Source organism: Microtus oregoni, unplaced genomic scaffold (assembly GCF_018167655.1).
Source record: "Microtus oregoni isolate MIOR12 unplaced genomic scaffold, Mior012 000002F_ref0000024, whole genome shotgun sequence".
NCBI classification, from domain to species: Eukaryota; Metazoa; Chordata; class Mammalia; order Rodentia; family Cricetidae; genus Microtus; species Microtus oregoni.
In genome coordinates, this window is record NW_024543061.1 from 40048894 (window position 1) to 40067500 (window position 18607).

The window sequence follows — 18607 nt, forward strand, 5'->3', positions numbered from 1 at the left end:
AGCTAACTGGGACACACGCTGCTAAGCAAATGCTAATAGTTCAGAGTAGAGGCCAGAGACAGGACAGAGCAAGATGCCAATGGAGAAGAGCAAAGGCCAACCTCTTCCTCCCCTCGGGCCTTAGATCCTAATCACCTAACTTTGATCATTCAGCTGCCGTATAGCCTAAGCACACGAGGAGGTTTCGGAAAGCCACAGGTATCATTTACAAAAGTATACATACGCTCTAAGACGCCTTTCCCAAGAGGCGTCACTTCATTCGCACGGCTCTACAAATCACTCACGGTTTATGGAGAACGAAAGAGAAGCTTGTCCATCCCCTCACCCAGACCCAAAGTCCAACAACATCCTTGTACGGAAGAACAGCTTCTGTACCCTCTACTTCTGCCCAGTGCACGTCTGACCTCAGCACCACAGCTATCCCTACTTCTCTGTTACGCTTCCTTTGGGAAGAGCTTCCATGAACAGCTTTTATCGTTGCTTACAAATGACAATAAATATTCCCAAGAACTTCTAAAGGCCTGGAAGCAGGACTAAACCACAGAACCTCTGTCCTTGAAGTGCTTAATGTTGAAAAAGGACACACACACACACACACACACACAAAAAAAAAAAAAACAGACAGCAACTCTGGGGCCTCACCCTATTTCTTGACTTCTTTCAGCCTAAAAACATTAGCCCGTGCACCCCGGCTTTCTCAAAAGACAATGAAAATGATAAATGTGAGAGTCCACTTGCTCCCTTCCAGTTTATGAAGAAGTTCGGCAGATCCTATGGAACCATTCAGCAGGTACAAGGCCATCTTTCTGAATGGCGAGATCTGGGATGAACCGATGAACCCACACTGAGAGACATGCCATCCGATGGGCACGAATTTGACTCTTGCAACTTGTATAAGGGGCTTAATACTTGGACCAGTGCTGCAAGAGACAGCAACAGTGAGAAAACAGATCCCTCTGGATTTGCCCAGCCCAGGAAGAGGGTGATGCAGGCTGAATTTTCTGGATGCTTTCAAAGGTAGGTAGGAACTGGAAATAAACAGTGAGCCCGAAGAGAGGGGTTTACCAGGCTTGACAAATGACACCGTGATTCACACCCACTGCTGGGCTGTCTCTAATAAGCCACAGAGGAAGCAGCCAATCTCAGCTAATTACCAGATAAAAATGTATTGTAAGGACTCTAATTAGAAGATGCGGATGGAGGTGACCTAATGATTAAATGGTGCATCTGACTGGCCCCACCATCCGTGTGCAGCGGTGCACAATGTCGCTGGAATATTTTGTAGAAACAGTAATTTTATTTCAGGGAGGGGAGACAGTAATATTTGTAATGATGGCTATGAGGTAAACTAATTAAACGACAGTTCCTAGAGGAAAAGGGTGTCTGGGAGCAGCTGCGGCCATTCCAAACCCAAGTGCCAAGTCTCAATGGAAGGGCTTCAGTCAAGTGGAAAATTTCTGCCTGACCTCTGCCCTTGCTATTAATTTGCAGAAAAACTAATGACACATATACATATTCCCACAAAATTGTTCTAATTGCTAATTTGCCAAAGGAGCCTGGACTCTAAATTAAACATGGCTGTAGCCTGTGAGGGAGGAACAAAAAGCTGGGAACTCCGCACAGAGGAAGCTCCGCCATGCAAGACCATCAGAAGAGCGGCCCGGCAAGTTAATGAGACCCAACCCTGGCAGCTGCTGTGCTGTGCGAGTTTCTCAACTTTGGAACTTCTGTCTAGTGATCACATGTGCATCTCGGGGAGAAGCCATCCTTCCGAGGAAAGGGGACGGGGTACCGGGAAGGACTCAAAACACACTGTGTTCACATAAAGCCTGCTCTTACAATGAAGGACTCTACCAAACATGTTGAAAACAAAATAATAATGAGCTACCTCAGGCTTATAAGAACACATTGGAGCACGGGGTAGGGGGTGGAGGTGGTTCATTCAGGAAAAAGCTTGCCCAAGGATGTTGACCGAGGTCACCTCCCCAGCACCCACATGAGTGACAGTCTGTGCCTATAACGCCAGCCCTGGGAAGACAGAGACAGGAGGAACTCCAGCGCTTGTTGGGAAGACAGCCGAGCCGAATCAGTGTTCTGAACAAGTTGGAGAAATGAGTGAGAAAGACACGCATCTTGATTGTAAATTATTAAATCTTTAGACAGTCACCAAGGAGGAAGAAAATCCTTGGTGTTCCATGTTTCTAAGTGTAGGTAAGGGTTTAAAAGAGATTTTTGATTTTTTTTTTTTCCAGGGCATGGAGCAGGAAGGGATTGGACTGGGAGGGTTTCTTTCCCCGATGGAAAGCCCATTTTTCTCATTGTCTTCATTTTCTATGTAAGAAGAGGTTGCTATGTTTAGAAAAGCTAGTAACACAGATATTTTTCTCCATGGCAAGTTGCCACCGCAGGGATGATTTCAGCAAAGATAATCTCTTTCAAACTCTGGCCAGCAGCTCAGTTCTTATGTCACTTAAAAGTTGCTGCAGGCTCTTAGCTTTTAAATAAAAATACAAACAACTGTGCTCTCAAGCCCTGTCTTTTACCTCACTTTGGATACTGAAGGACTTTCCTGGAAGTTTCTATTGTTGAAAATTTCACAATTATCAGCTAGCCGATATTGTACTTTTGTCCTTTCTAAAAACAAAAATCAATCTTTAGTTTTTCCACAGCGCACTCCCCTCCAGTGGAAGGGTGATGAGTCACTCGCATCTTACAAAATAAAAAATAAGCAAGGCGCTGAGCTGACGCAAACCCCAGACAGAAGCAGACTTGTTAGGGAATATTCCCACAAGAACCCGGGTTTTGTTTTTGTTTGTCCTCTTGCTTCTCATGAAAACAGATTCTGAGAACAAAAGAAAAACCTGAAACCAAAACACCAAGAGACCAGCAGTGCACAGGAGGGACTTCGGGCTCGCCCAACTGGTTTCTCTACTGTTGGCTGGATGAGCCCCCGAGAGCCTCAGGTCCTGCCCTCACCTGCAATGTTCTGAGACTGGAGGCTGCCTTTGTAGGCATGAATCACCAAGTTCAGATTCCATGGACAGAGGGCAGGGCAGTGGGCGGCAGGGGGGAGACCTCTGGGGAGGACTCTGCGCTCTGATGGGAGCCTGGCTTATTCTAGAGACTCAGAGGGTGGCACTCTTGGCAGGGACATGAACAACAAACCTGAGCTGAGGTGACAAGGGGGACTTAACAAAAAGCAGTCTATGAAACAGCTTTTGTGTGCTGTATTTGAGAGTCCCTCTTTATGACAGGCCAGCATCGCTGCTCTAAGGCCCGCACCTGGTCACCTAGCCCTTGAAGTTCACAGGCTCTTTTTTTTTCAAGGGGATGGAGGGACCACTCTGTTTTCATAGGAGCTAAAAAAACTATTTCAAAACAGCCCTAATTGCTATAGTTAGAGTCAAAGAAAATGTGCAAAAAGGAAAGCCCCCAGCTGCACTTCATTCCAAAAGCGTCTTACGAATTTTTTCATAAAGTAGGCTTCCCTACCTGTGTTGTAAGTACTTGCCCACCAAATCTCAAAGAATGCGGTTTCTCCAGGCCTGGGGAGTAGTTCTCATGAGTGCAGGAATCCCCAAAGAGAAGATGCTCCCCCTCCCCATTATGAAGGGAGGTTTACACAGCACACCCTCAACAACAGCGTAGCAAAATGGCTTTGTAAGAAGTCACTGACAACTTAATAAAGTCCTAACACAGACATGTTTCCTTTTGTTGTCCTTCTGTGTTGAGTTACATCTCAGCCAATTCTGCATGGAGTTAAGTATAGACCCGACATGGTGCTGCTAACTCTGGGAATGGAACTGAGTTTGGAACAAAGGAACAGCAGACTATTTTCTCCTTTTTTGCTGTTGCTTCTCTTTCCGTGGGAAACAGAACTTTTAAGTCTTAAACTACAACAAATTTGGCTATTGTAAACATATGTCAACAACAGCCTTGTCTCTCTTGGTACCTAACTGCTAGAACTTGCTAGATTCTGGCTAGGCCATTTCCATGCCGGGCCTGGCTCGAAGGAGAGTGGAATTCTAAGGTTGGTGATTCCCATCTTTCCTCCATTCGGACCCCCATGGTCCATGTTCCTCTCCCAGCTGCCATCCTCGGACACACAGATCTGTAGATTCATTGCCTACTAGGGGCAAGAGCCGGGAAGCTGACCTCTGACCTCTTTCCTTCTATTCAGCTTTTAGGTTTCAAAACAACACATCGTTTTCTCGGGTCATTTTTCCTAGTCGCATACAGCATTCTCTATGCAACAAATAATCTATGTGTGTATGTGTATACATATGTGTAGATATATTAAGGCAACAATTTGGTAGCTTGTTCACAAGACTCCAAACACCTCCGTGGCAAGTACAGGCTTTTCCCATTTGACCATATTCAGTATGCTACTGTAGCCAAGTAACTAACCCTTGATGAATGGTTGGACTTCTAAATTCAGGAATTCCAATTCTGAGAAAAGAGATGTGATGACCATCGGAAGACATGCTACCCAGGGAGGCAGCAGGACATAAGACCAGGGATATACTGTTCCCACAGGCCATACGCTTGCAGTCCATTGTGGGTGGACCTCAGAGCCTTGCTTACACCCTTGGGCACTATCTTGGAAATGTGCACACCCTGTCACTATCCAAACCTAAAGATGCACCCCATGCTGGGATCCAGAAAAAAAATGCATCTCTGAGTTGACGCAAGAACCCCCTGAAAATGTGTCGGCAGCTCTCGAATGGGAGGAAATGGGGACACGGTAGACCACTGGATACAAAAGACACTTACCACCCAACTGGCATTTAGCGAAGGGCAACATTTACAGCTACGCATTCTATCACTTAGTGACTAAGACTTTTTAAAATAAACCAAGTTCCTTTTAAACAGAAATGGAAAAAGAAACAACTTCATAAACCCACTGGCAAGGCTGTAACGTGGAAGTCCCCATCTATGGTTAGATATGAAACTTGGTGACTTCTTATTTCAAACCACAGATTCGAGAATGATACTCGTTCAAATGCTCACCAGCCATTCTATTATTTAGGGTGGAATAAATTAATTACAGGCTACAGGGAATAGTCTGAATGTTAGGATCAGTCACCAGATAGCTCCAAATCCCTAAAGTTGAAAGCATCAAGGGGTCTGAAATATGCATGGGCCTTCTTTTTTTTCTCTCTTTCTTTTCTTTTGGCAAGGAAGTGAAAATTTATGCAAAACATTACACGTCTATCTTTTATAATTAATTTTCCAATGCCTCACCTATACATATTTTAATAATTCCTGATTTATAAGATGGTATCTATAATAAAATTTTCTATTTTCCAATAAATGAAAAGGAGGCAGGTTCACTCCGACAACAGAGTGTCACACAATATCTACGTGTCAGGCACCAATTTTTACTTCTTACATGTAAGTTAAAGGATAAGGAATTTATAATGCTGCCTGTGAGGGGAACCACTTTTCATACACAAATGTGATTTTTCTTCCAAAGGGTAATACAACAGTACATTTACATAAACTAATCCAAACAATCTATGTATTTGACAATGGCAAACCTCACACAGACGGGCTATTGTTGGTTTACATCTTGGAGTTCTTTATACTGGCTTGTAGCAGCGCTCTAGCTGTCAAAGGTTTGACTTGGACGCTAAATAAATGGTTACAGAAGTGCTGTGCAGCGATATTGGACTTCTTTGCAAAAGAAAACCCGCTGTGTATGAATTCAAAAGCTATTAATTTTTCAGTCAAAAATATTCGTGCCTATTTCTTTTAATAAAGAAATACTGTGCTGAGCTACTAAGAGATAATGTTGACTAGTGGTGGAGAATTTTCAATAGAGCAGTTAAAAATAAATTTAGTAGGAGGTCCCCTTCAAAGTTATAATTTTCTAGAATGTAAAACATTTTTTTTTCAATACTAATCAAGACAAACCTTCCTTCCCTGCTCATTCCCTCACCTCCAGCTGCTTCTCTCTTGTTTATTGGCTGCTTAGCACAGGTCCGCAGGGACGCAGAGCATCAAGGGTCCTCTTGGGCCCGTGTGTCTTATATATATGATGCTCATAGCTAGTCCCAGGCCCCATTACCCGCTGAGGACCCCAAGGGACTCTGTAGTTCCATCTCTTTATGTGGATTCCTCCTCTGGCTTGACTCAAAACAGCACATTACCAGAGTGCTACACTCAGTCATGACTCTATCATGGCTACTTGTACTCCATGGAGGAAGATGGAGACAATCTCATTCTCTCCTTGTTGCTAGGTGTGAAGAATCGGAGTCTTCAATCAGGGGGAGGCACTTCACTAAAGCCACTTCCAGAGAGGTCCCCTTTGCCGCTGGTCATGACATCATGTCAGGGCAGTACTAATTTGCTCAGCTGGGTTTGGGTTCTTCCCAGCACTCATCGAAAAGAAGAGACAGGTGGGGACAGCCCCAAATGGTTTGGCTCTTTCCCCGGCCTTTCTCTTTTTTGGTAGCTTACCCATTCTTTGCTGCAGCCATTTACCGTGAGGTACACGGAAGCTAAGACTCTTTCTCAGTAAAAATGGATGCATGGAGTGTTTAATGATTTTATGTCCTGTATCTCAGTAATGTGTTCTGCTTCAGACATTAATTCTGTCTGCCAACTGCATCTTGGCAGGCTACCATATTCACTGGGTTAATAGTCTGACTCCGTTTTATTTCTATCACCATACATCATACATATAGGGGTGTATGTTTGCTTTATTTATAGAAAAAAAATCAGTCAAAACAGATAAACCAATACTTTGCCATTATGCTGCATCATTGCATGTTGATTAAAATTGCTGCTACTAACTATAGATTGTCAACGCTCAATTAATTTTCACACAGGGACTCCCGGCAAAATCAAATAAAGTCAGTGTACCTTTAAATTTTACAAATCTTAAAAATCAGGAACCAAGGCATGGCCTCCATTTTGAATAATCAACTAAAGCTATGAGGAGACTTCCAGAAATTGTGAGTGATACCGGTGCTGATGAGATCAGTTCACGGTAAAGAACGAGGTTCAAGGCAGGACGTTTGTTCTAGGGATCATGGGCCTACTAGATCTCAACTGAGAGGCCGAGTATGAGGAAATAAGACAAGCAAAGGAGACTTTTAAAAACCTAGGATGAATATGATGTCTGTCCCATTCTAGGTCCCTCCCCAGTGCCTAGCATCCTGCCTGCCTTCTCTACGAAAGGCCAGAAAGAACCAGGTGAAGGAGGACTTCGGCATTCACCCTGGGCCCTCTGGAGCTAGTCTCCCAGTGCTTGAGGTCAGAGACAGAGAAGGAACACCACTAGTTTGTGGTGCTATTTCCCCAGGTGGGGACCGGTACTTACGGGCTGAGGGGCAGCTTTGGGTTCCGTAGATTTCACATGCAGGTGGGTCATCATGGCTTGCAGGCGCTCTTTGTCTTTTGCAAGCTAATGGGAAGAAAAGGCTTCGTTTATGTCTTTGAATACAGATGTGTGGCTCTTTTGAATACCCCAAACTACGCATATCCCAGCTAACCACAGCGCATGATAGAATCATTTTTATTGCTTCATCATTTGAAATCTATAGGAACCCCTGCCAAAGTCTAAGTAACCGGAGGTGTTGGTGTAAGATTTCCCAACACAAGGTGTATTAGACTTTAACTGGGACATTCTAGACCTGCTGGCACCAAGGAGTCCCAGGGAACATGGACAGCTCAAAGGCAAGCGTGAATCATGCCCATTAGCCAAGCTGATTCATGAGGAGGCCACGGGAAGAGAGCAGCTACCTCACACTCATAAACTCATCTGTTGTGGTTGTGGACAAACTCACGGGCAGCTGGATACACCTGTGGAAAGTTAGCCGAGTCTGTCTTACCAGGACTGGCAGGTGACAACAGACGGGAGGAACAGGGATACCAGGACTGACGGGTTCCCATGTTTAGTTGAACAATTAGTTTCCCGTATTCGGGTGTTCAATCTCTGAGTCCACGCTAGATTTTTTTCTCAATAACCTCAGTCTCTTCATTCCATGAAAAGTTATCTTCTGAAGTCACAGAGGTTTCTAACTGGATGGACGGAGTGAGAAATCTCTATTCATTACATGCTAGAACCATTATGCTGGCTTGGAACATTCTGATATAGTGATAATGTTGCTAGATCACAAGAAGTGGGCACAGGGACATCTCATGATGACTTTTCGATAAGTAGTATGTAATATGTTCCCCAAAATAAAATGCAGTAGAGGAAAGAGATGCGGCATGAACGGACAATGTAGACATGGGAAGGAGGGCGATATTTTGCACAAGTGTGTTTCTTCAAAAGCTTCACAGATAGCTTGTCCAAAACAACACCTTAGAGGCAAGTGGGGAATCTATTCCTTTAATACCTCAGAGTTGACTTTAAATCTTTAGGAAGCAGGGTTTTTTTTTTAAGTCTAAAATTATGCCAAAATTAAACCCACTTCACATTTTTAACTAAGTTATTTCTAGTGGTGGGGAGACAGGAGGTAGGGGCTCAGGAGTCAGGGGAAGGCAGAGAAGGGGACCGGCTGCAATGGCAGAGGAAAACATGCGCCTGTCTCTTCCCCACCGGCTGGCTCAGTCAACAGCCATATCACATTTGAGTTTTTATTTCTTTTTATTCCCTTGTGGTTCAGGGAGGAATAAATTAGGAAGAAGAAGTGGGGGGGGGGAGAGCTTTACAGTGTTAGCGTTTATCTTTCAACAAACAGGAAATGAAAATGACACCATATTAGGGTCTACTTTATGTTACTCATCCTCTGTTCTTTGGTGCACTATTGAACTGCCAAACTAAGATTCTCGAAACACATAATGCCAAAGGAATTTGGGTTTTCGGAGTGGCTCAGACAAAACAATTAAAATGTTGGGAATAGCATTTTTCTACGGTTATTCGCTTTTTTTTTTTTTGCGTTAAGTGCCCTAAGGGCTTTCTGTTGTTGGGTTCTTTTTTCTTTTTGGTTTTGTTATATATATATATATATATATATATATATATATATATATATATATATATATACTAAAACTACTCTGAGATGCCTTTTGATTTTTTAAAGTTTGTTTTGAAAACTATCATGGGGCAGAAAGGAATTTAGCCACACATGTCACTCTTTCTAAAAACATGAAGTAAGCAGACTGCCTGTGCTGAACAACACAAATGAAGGGGTGAGAGGTGGTATTTACTGAATAGTCTGCTCAATATTAATTGTGACTTAATTGAGGGGTCAACAGCTTCGATGTAGCAATTACAAGGGATAAGTATGGTAAAAGGAAAAAACAAAAAGCTAAAGCCCCAGCACCAGGCAAGATCCTCTCCTTCCCCACGGAGCCTGACCTTCCAACAGACGAGAGCAAAAACACTGTGTGCACAGGACCACACCCACACCCTGAAGCTTACTACCACTGGGGACTGTCCCACAAACTCCGCAGCGCAATCAACTATTCCAGCATCACTTCATTACATAACGTGAGAACACAGACTCCTTACAGTAGGGCATATACCCTTAGTATTCTCTTTCTCCTGGAATTCCACGAGAAGTCAAGAGAAGGGAGTTGAGAAATTCTTCAAAGCCAACTAGCAATCTGGCTGGTAAATTAAATGTGTGTGTGTGTGTGTGTGTGTGTGTGTGTGTGTGTGTGTGTGTATGCTGTGATGTCAAGAGGGAATTGTTCTTGAGAGCGTTCCCCAGTAGGTGACACACAGGCAGGACAATGGGTTTCACTGGCGGGTGTTCCTGAGCAGTGCTCGTTGGAATTAGCTAGTCTGTGGACCAGTGCTCCTGAAAGATGCAGAATGGAAGTAGATAATGGACATGCTATCCTGCTGTGCTGTGTTCAAATTCTGGCCTCTGAGCACATTCTACAATCCTTCCGAGCACTCCATTCTTGCTTCTAAATATGGACTGCTCCTCTCTGACTCGTAGGGTCGTTCTGAACATGAGTTCTGTACAGAGCCAGCTCGGTGCAGCGACTAATGAATGCTTCATGGAGGTTAAAAATACCTGCTGCGATTTTTTTTTTTTTTAGGAGAAATTAAATCAGTCTAGTCTACACTGGCTGGGTATATCTTTGGAATCAGGATCCACATAATGGGGTGTAATGAAGTCAGCTGTGAGTCTAGGTATGGAGAGAAATAAGCCCCTTGTTTGACAGACTAGAACAGGACAGAAAGCAAGGGAAGACGGTGTCTAACTCTGATAGATTTCTCTCTGGGCCTGGCTGTATCTTGCCCTCAGCCCCGGGCAACTGATTTTTCTCCATTGGATGCCATAAGTCACCCCTGTTCTATTCTCTATGCCTCAAACTGGGCTTTAGACAAGGCGTGGATGCTCAGAACCTGCACACTGCTCCAACACCTCTCATAAGGGGCAAAGACACTCCACTCAGGGTCTGCAAAGACAAAACCCAGGGAGATCCAGCGCGGGCTTCTGTCAGAGAGAAGGGAACAGAGTTTGGGTTTCCCTCACCATCTTCCTTCTACTGCCGTCAGGAGGACTGCTGTCAGGGCGAGCTGGCAGCTGCTGTCACTGCCACACAGACCTCCACTGAAATGAGGGTCAACTCGTGAGAGTACCGCTGCTCTTAAGGACAGGTGAGGAGAAGGCAGGAGTCACTCATCCCGCTTGGACAGAAATAAAGATCACCATGGCTCTGGGTCCCCTTGACATATATACTGCAATTAGGGAAACTGAGGCACATAGGATGAACACCTGTAAGGCCACAGCACCAAGACAGGACAGAAGTAAGGCTAGAATCCTGCTTTAGAATGCTCGGTTAGCTTTACCCAAAGGGACCGGTCACTCTCTGCTGGGACCTTCCTCGAATGACAAAAATCTTCCCTCTACCACTCCTCGGCCTGACTAATGACACCACTGGCAAAGGGGTGGCATGGACAGAGGTAGCAAGCAAGCCAGCCAAGGAACAGGAGGAACTGAGACCCCAAAGAGGCCACCACTGAACTTTGAGCCTTTAGGTAAGTCTGTTAAGCCACGTCTCAAGAGAGGAAACAAGAAGTCTGTGCTTTTGTAAGGACCACAAGAGGACAAGTAAAAGCAATGGAGTCTGGGTGACCCTGCTCTTCCATGGACTTCAACAGTGACAATCTCACTTTCAGAGCACGCTTTTTACGCACCGATGACCAACAGACAAACCTGATTTTGACGGAAAGTACCCAGTTACACTGCTTCCTTAACTGCACATGACCAAAGCAAAATGGAATGAGGGGTCAGAAATCAAACCCACACACCCTAAATAGGAGTCTCTGGAAGCAAGGAACACAACTCAATCTCTCCTATACCAACCCGGTCAGCTGCCAAGCAGAAACCCCGTACCCAGCCCACAGCCATTGGCGTGCCTTCTGAATTCAGCACCGGGAAAAACTGAGGAAGCTCTCCTAGCCATCAGCTGCCATGTTCAGCTAGTGGGTGACCCACGGCTCATTTCACCCCAACTCAAGAATTTCCCTGTGTTCCCTTGTCATCTTAACACTCCTCAGAGGTTGCTATTAAAGACTCTCTTGACATTTAAGGCAGACACATACTAATAGTCAGTCATAGTCTCGGAATCCTAATGCTTGCAGACTTAGGCGGGATTTTAAATGATGAAAAAAAATCAGTGTCTTGGTTTTTCAAAGAAGAACGTGGAAGTGAGAAACCCAGACGCCCCCTCTCCCTTTCCCTGGCTCCAGCCTCAAAACCTCAGCCACGGGAGGTCAGAGTAATGTTGGGCCTTTGGTGTCCCTAACACTCTCTGAGCTTGCTCAGGAGAGGCAAGAGGTTCTCCGAGGCTGCTGCTGTGTAAGAGATGTCCACATGAGGACGGCCACAGATGCGGTTAGCAAGGGCCAAAGGGGGACACATTACAGTTAATATATTTGCTGAAGTCTAGAGAGCTGGTGTGATTACAAATAGCCCCGCTAATGGTGGGGTAATCACATGCAAAGCCCATACTGTAATTAATTTGTGTCAGGATTAATGTCTCCCCCTGCTACTGAAACCTGTGCACTTCTTTCTCTGCTGACACTTCTGCACAGATTACAGTTTCCAGTGTGGAAAAGTTACCCCACTTCCCACTGAGTCCAGAGTCCCTGGACAGTGTGCCTGGGGAAGGCGCTATAGGAGGCACGCAAGAAATACAATGGTGACCAGGCTGGGGTGGGGTTCTTCCTACCATTCACCGCTAGCTTGCGACAGGGTAACTTGATGTTCTAAGCTAGTGGTCCTCAAGCTGCGGGCCACAACCCCTTTGAGGGGGGTTGAAGGACCCTTTCACAGGTGTTGCCTAAGACCATGGTGCATAACAGCATATTACAAGTCATAACAATAGCAAAATTGCAGTCCTGTAGTAGCAATTAGAATAATTTTACAGTGAGGGTGCCCATTACATGAGGAACTGTATCAAAGGGTCGCGGCATTAGGAAGGTTGAGAACCACTGCTCTAAGCAATTCAGTGTCCTGATCTGGTGGGCAGGAACATGGTATCTTTGACTCTTATATGTCAATGATAACTAAAATCCCTACAGACAGAATATTCCCTTCAAAAGACCATGGAGAAGTCTTACAATAAGCAGGTCCAGTAGATACACCCCACAGACTGACTTCCAATCCTTCCATAAAAATAGGTGAGAATCAGGGCAAGTGGACAACGTTCTTAATGGAGAGAGTTGATAAACTGTGGGTGCAAAGCCTCAGGGACAAGAAAGCCAACAGCTATCCAAGAGATGCTCCAGACCCCTCTGAGCTATGTGCAAGCAGGACACAGAACAACAGATCATCCCTCCCACAGTAGTGGAATGATCAGCTTATCTTATCTTGGCCAGGTCTGACCCAGTTCTTAAACTGCAAATCCTAGGTCCTGGGAATTTCCTCAAACCTGGGGGGAGAGGGGGCAGGCTGGGATGGCCGGCCACTCTAATTGGTGGTGATCAGCTAGATTACTTTGGAAAAAGAACTGTATTTTTATGCTTTCAATCTCTTCTGTACAATCGGAGTACATTCTCAAGTGGCTGCCTTAACCTGGAACCTCGTTAACAGTCCCTGCTACTGTCCCCTGCACAGGAAACTCTAATGCTTACTTACTACGGCATTAGAGGCATGCTAGACTTCCTTCCCTACTGCTATACTGCATGGTCCCCTTGTTCACTTCCATCCAGTGCTTCAGTACAGTTAGTAGATGGGAAGCAGTGACAGTGTGTATGGAATCTAACTACTGACAATTTCCTCTAGCCCAGTCTTTCAAACAGGGGCCAACTGACTCAGTTCAGCTGTCTCCTTTTCCTCCTCCTCCTGCTGTGTGTGTGTGTGTGTGTGTGTGTGTGTGTGTGTGTGTTGCGATTGAACCAAGGCTCAATGCATTTGAATCTAACACTCCACCAACTGAGTTAGACCCCCCAGCCCTCGCCTCCTTTCACTATCAGGATTTGAGGGGCTGGAGGAAATCTTTCCGGAAACACATCCCAAAGGTACACAATAAAAACACATCATCAAAAGACATAATCTACTGAAGAGGATGAAAAGTGGATAATGTGGCAATGTCTTATGACAAAAATAGCCTGCACACTCAAGAAAATGGCACCCATGCCATGCTTGTCTTCCTAAGAGAGGTCAATACTGCTGGGTGCCTTTTGTGCCTGTAATTTTCAGCAATTACCTCTCCCAACATGGAGCTGTGTCCTGTGCACTGTCCATGTTTTCTGTGTGTGCTATCTCAACCACGGCTTAAAAGCTGAACAAACTGATAGGCATGTCACCAGCTGGGTTTGCCCAGTTGAAATGATATTAATGCCCACACTCAGACCACACCTGATAGTCAGTGGGTGCCGAGCCTTCCCAGAGGTGTCCTGTGCTTCTTGATTCTCCTGGCTGTGTCATGTGGAGTAAGCTAGTCTTACTTTTAACACATTACTAGTTCCTGCACCTGGGTCTCTAGGTCCTGGCAGGGCCAGGGTGGACAGAAGGCTATATATTTCATGATGTGTATGTAGGGCTATAACTTTTACCCCTGCAATCCCATCTTATCTTTTTATATATCATTCACAAAAAAATTCATCCAAAGAGAACATTTAACAGATGGAATAATGAAAATGCACCTTCTGCCCTCAAAAAAAAAAAAGAAGAAAAAAGAAAGCCCTTGACCCAACTGACTTCTATGGTACATGCCTCCCTTGCTAGGACATATCGATGTCTGCTCATGTGACCTCCCAGGGTTCATAGAGCTTGGCTTCACTGGTAAGACATTCTAACTGGCTGTTGAGTAGTGAAACAAGGAGAGAGACGTTCAAATCTCAGAACATCCACTCCAAGATCTTTGACTTCCTCTCAGTGACACCAATTCAAGGGTACACTTGGAATGGAATTGACCAACCTTCCCCTGTGCCGCTAAGAAAACACTCACTATATACTCCAAGATACACACTTCCCTTGTTCTGTAATTGATATGTTGGTGAAAATGTGGGCTTTGTGCACTCCGTTATATTTTAGCTACATGGAGACAGGCAAGTTCTCATGTACGGTGCTGGGCAGAGAGTTTCCATGGATTTCCCACTGACTGGAGTGGAGACAGTACTAAGAAGGGCAACATCTCCAGGTATTACCTCTCATAGCTAACCACTGGTTCATTGCTTCAGAAAGCTGTGAGTGATGGAGCAGAGGCACAGAGATCTTCTGTTCTGGGTCCACTGCAGATCAAGGGTAGCTAGGCTTGCTATGTACACTCTCTTTCATCTAGCGCTCAGAGGAGCTCTGAATTCTCAGGGCAAGGGTTTGAACAGAAAAACCCAGCCTGGAGATGCAGCCTGGCGGCAGAACAAGCTGACCAGCACCTGTAGAGCCCTGGATCAACCCTCAGTGCCACAGAAACAAGACAGACAAGGAACTGTTCACATCTTTCGACTGGCTGTCTGACAGAGGAATGGCTAACGGGAAACATCCGGTTTTAGCTGCTCCCTTCCTAGCACCAGACCCCTTTCTCAAGTGAAGCTCTGCATTGAAGAACTTGTGTCAACTGGGTAGCCAATGGCAGTCCCACTGTGTTATCTATGAGGTGGTTTTGGTTGGGTTTTTTTTTGTTTTTTTTTTTTTTGAGACAAAGAGTATTACTATGCAGCCCTGGCTGTCCTGGAACTCCCTGCGTAGACCAGGCTGGCTTTGAATTCCTGAAGATTCAGCTGCCTCTGCCTTCTGAGTGTTCCACCATGCTCAGTTCATCTGTGGTTTTCACAGATGTATTTATTTCCTTATAATTTATGTCTAAGTGTACGTGGTATATAAGTTTATGTGAACCATGTGCGCATGCGCCTGAAGAGGCTAGAAGCGTGTGTCAGATCCCCTGCAACTGGAGTTACAGACAGTTATGAGCCATCACGTGGCTACTGGGAATCCTGGTCCTTTGAAAGAGCCATTAAGAGCTCTTAACTGCTGAGCCATTGTCTAGCCTTCCACTTATCTGTTTTAGAGCCCAATTTTCCTCGTAGAATATAAGACACAGGAGGGCAGCTTTACCCACTTCTAACCACTATCATCCTACATAGAGCCTCCAGACCGGTCCCATCCTTGCTCTGTAAGGAGATGAATAAGTGAGCCAGTATCCGGAGGCGAAGGTGGGCAAGCACTTGCTGTACGAAGCTGCTGGAATGGTGAGCTGACTGATGTGGGAATGGAGGTTTTACACGCTACGGCTACGGAGGCATATGGAGGGGAAGGCTAATAATATAATGAAATTTCTCATCTCTCTGACCAGGGGATGTTCAGCACACTTCTGTAACAGCCATGTAATAAACGTTTTCAGCTTTGTAGCCCATAGGGGCTCTGGTGCAGTTCTGCGGAGTACAATCACACAGTATCAGTAAGTGGACTTTGGTCTATCTGTGTCTCTGTATAACGTAATGTACAAACAATAACGCGTGAGTTTCATGCAACTTCCACCTCTCATGAAACATCTCTCTCTCTTCCCCCAGCCTTTGTTAGACTATGTGGTCATGCCTGGTATCTACCGCTTTCTAACTCCTGATGAGTGCCACGCACCGGTTATATCAGCTCTTAAGCTGAGAAGAAGTGGGGCCTGCAGAACCACCACGCCTCTTCTCCCTGACAGCAGCTCTCAATCAGAACACTATGGCATCCCAGGTAGCCAGACAGTTTGGCTGACTTCCAGCCAGATCATCTTTGCTTCCCATCATCCCCCCTGCCTTTGGTGTGATCAAGGTCGAAAAGGCTGAGATCTCAGAACGTGTGAAACCTACAAACGGTCCGGTACCCCTCTTATGCATTTACAGCCCTAGGCCACACCCACCGAAAACCATCAGAGCAGCTGCCAGGAGATAACAGCCTGGCTGACCAATGGCTTGCTCTCCCCACTCTCCGGACCTTCTCTGTGGTCTCAGACTGTGAAATAACTGATAAGGTACATTCCTGGCTCCCTAGTTATTAACAGCGGCCCATGATCAAGCATGAGAACAGACAGGAAGACCTACCTGGGTAAGCTGTGACCACTCCAACAACTTATTTATGCCCTTCATAGGAACAGAATCTCATAGCAAATACATCAATCTAGAGATAGGCATCATTTTGAAATACCACCAACAATAGATATATAGACATGCGGCCAGTAAGAGTTAAAGTTTCTGTTTGATGGGATCCACTTTTGCCAGGTCTGAATTTTAAATAAATGTGGGGAGTAGGTTAAGCCTATTATCCACTTTTCTCTGTCTATACCTCCGAAGACTGGTTTTATGGCATGCTCTAAGCATGTGCAAACATCATAGCATTTCCAGTAAGTTTCTGTTTGCTGTATGGGAAATATTAACGAGCCAAGAAAATAACTTGTGTAGAAAAAGTATTCTACCAAAATTGTACTTTGTCATGTAAGATGATAACTAATTTTTTAGGAAAAAAAAAAAACAATCTTTTCTATCCTGAAAAGTCACAACAAAAAGTTGAAGTGTGTTTGGGCTGATTTTTCTCTGCAACTATTTGACGCTGTAAATGACTTAACTCAGTAAAACTCCAAATGTAATTATCCTCTGTACTTAGCCTGGGGCTCTCCATATATCTCGGCGTTGCTGCCTTGCATACCAAATAGACTTTTCCATGGCTGGTACCAATATAATGTACAACATTGTTTTAATTTCCCCTCATCGGCTAACCTCTTGCCTACACTGAACCAGCCAGAAGAAGAAGCGTCCGTGAGTCATCAGCCACTCGAAAGCATTCTGGAACTCAGTTGCATAAATGGGGTTTGTAGGGTCAGGCTTTTGCAACTGTACATTTTAATAATCTCCATTTCTGACCCAATTTTTACTTTCAGAAACTAATTTTCGATTAATTACACCAAGAAAGAGATTACTGTTAAAATATGGAGGTAGATCCACAAGTTCTACCCATACATCGAACCCGCATTAAAAGTACGTGCCCGGCACCCTCAAAGGGGATTCTTCAGCCAAACTGCATGCATTAACTCTTTAGTCATAAAACACATTCAACATAGCTCAGAACATTTCCAAGTACCGTACTGCAGATACAGTAAACATGAATTTACCTTCTATGCATTATAAATCAATATACTTGAAATACACAGTGAACTCAATTACTCTCAGAGAAGACAGAAAGGGGACCGATGGCAAATAGGGACAGAATTCTTATATCGCTTCTACTGTGGTTTAGGAGCACACAGGTCTTTGTGTGTGCACTCACGCATCTCGATCTCACACACACACACACACACGCACGCGCGCGCACACACACACACACACACACACACACACACACACACACACACACCTTCTGTCCACTCACACTCGTGTTCTCTCACTCTCATGCCCTCATCAGTATCATTAGCAACTTCTGGGATGGACAGCAACAACTGACTGCCAGAAAGTGTGAAGGACAAGAGATGACAGAGAAAAGCAGGAGAGAGGTGGCGACAGAGAGACAAAAGGAGATGAACAGACTGAGAGAAAGGAAGGGAGGGAGGGTGGAAGGAAGAGAAGAAAGAGAAGGAAGGAAGAAGGAAAGGAGGGAGGGAGGAAAGGCTCAGGGGTGGGCAAGTGATCCTTGGCAGCACACACACACTGCTGCTGAGGATCTAGAAAGATTTGAACACCAGTCCCAAAGAGCGCACTGAGGCTGAGCTTCACCCGGACAATGATTAAAAACTGGAAGGCCATAATAAGGAAAAGCGGACAACAGGCTGCGGAGTTTCCATCAGAGAACGAGCACACTGGAAGTCATTACAGAACGCTCAGAGGTGTGGGAGCTGAGGAGGACTGAAATTATATTAGAAATAAACGTGGCTTTACCTGGAGCTCTAACTGCTGTACAACCTGCATTTGTACTCTACATTGAGCTGTGCTTCTATCGTCCAGCGCATGCTCACTGTTGAGATGTCTGCAACAATACATAGAAAACCAGTAAGTGAAATGGAGAAACAAAAAGCAAAAATACACGTTACCAGGATGTTTACGCACGAGCAGTGGGTTTAGTTGAGGGGAGACGCGCGTGTAGGAGGGGATGGCTGTGCCTTGCTCACCTCTACCACCTGTTCATACCTTCATCATTCCACAGAATTGGACACATGGTTATCACCCCAGGGAGAAGCTCTGCCGGGCATCTGGAGGGAACCATTGACTCAAAAA

The 18607-nt window shown here is 45.0% G+C and overlaps 1 protein-coding gene across 7 annotated transcripts in view; it reads right to left on the reverse strand.

The window, feature by feature from the left end:
* The window catches only part of Foxp1 (forkhead box P1), a 237106-nt gene that overhangs the window by 21780 nt on the left and 196719 nt on the right, over positions 1-18607 (reverse strand). For all 7 annotated transcript variants that reach the window (XM_041680457.1, XM_041680448.1, XM_041680441.1 and 4 more), the window contains 2 exons: positions 18272-18359; positions 7328-7411 (listed from right to left, as the gene is read on the reverse strand). In XM_041680457.1, coding sequence (XP_041536391.1) covers positions 7328-7411; positions 18272-18359 — 172 coding nt within the window. The remainder of the gene's footprint in view (positions 1-7327; positions 7412-18271; positions 18360-18607) is intronic.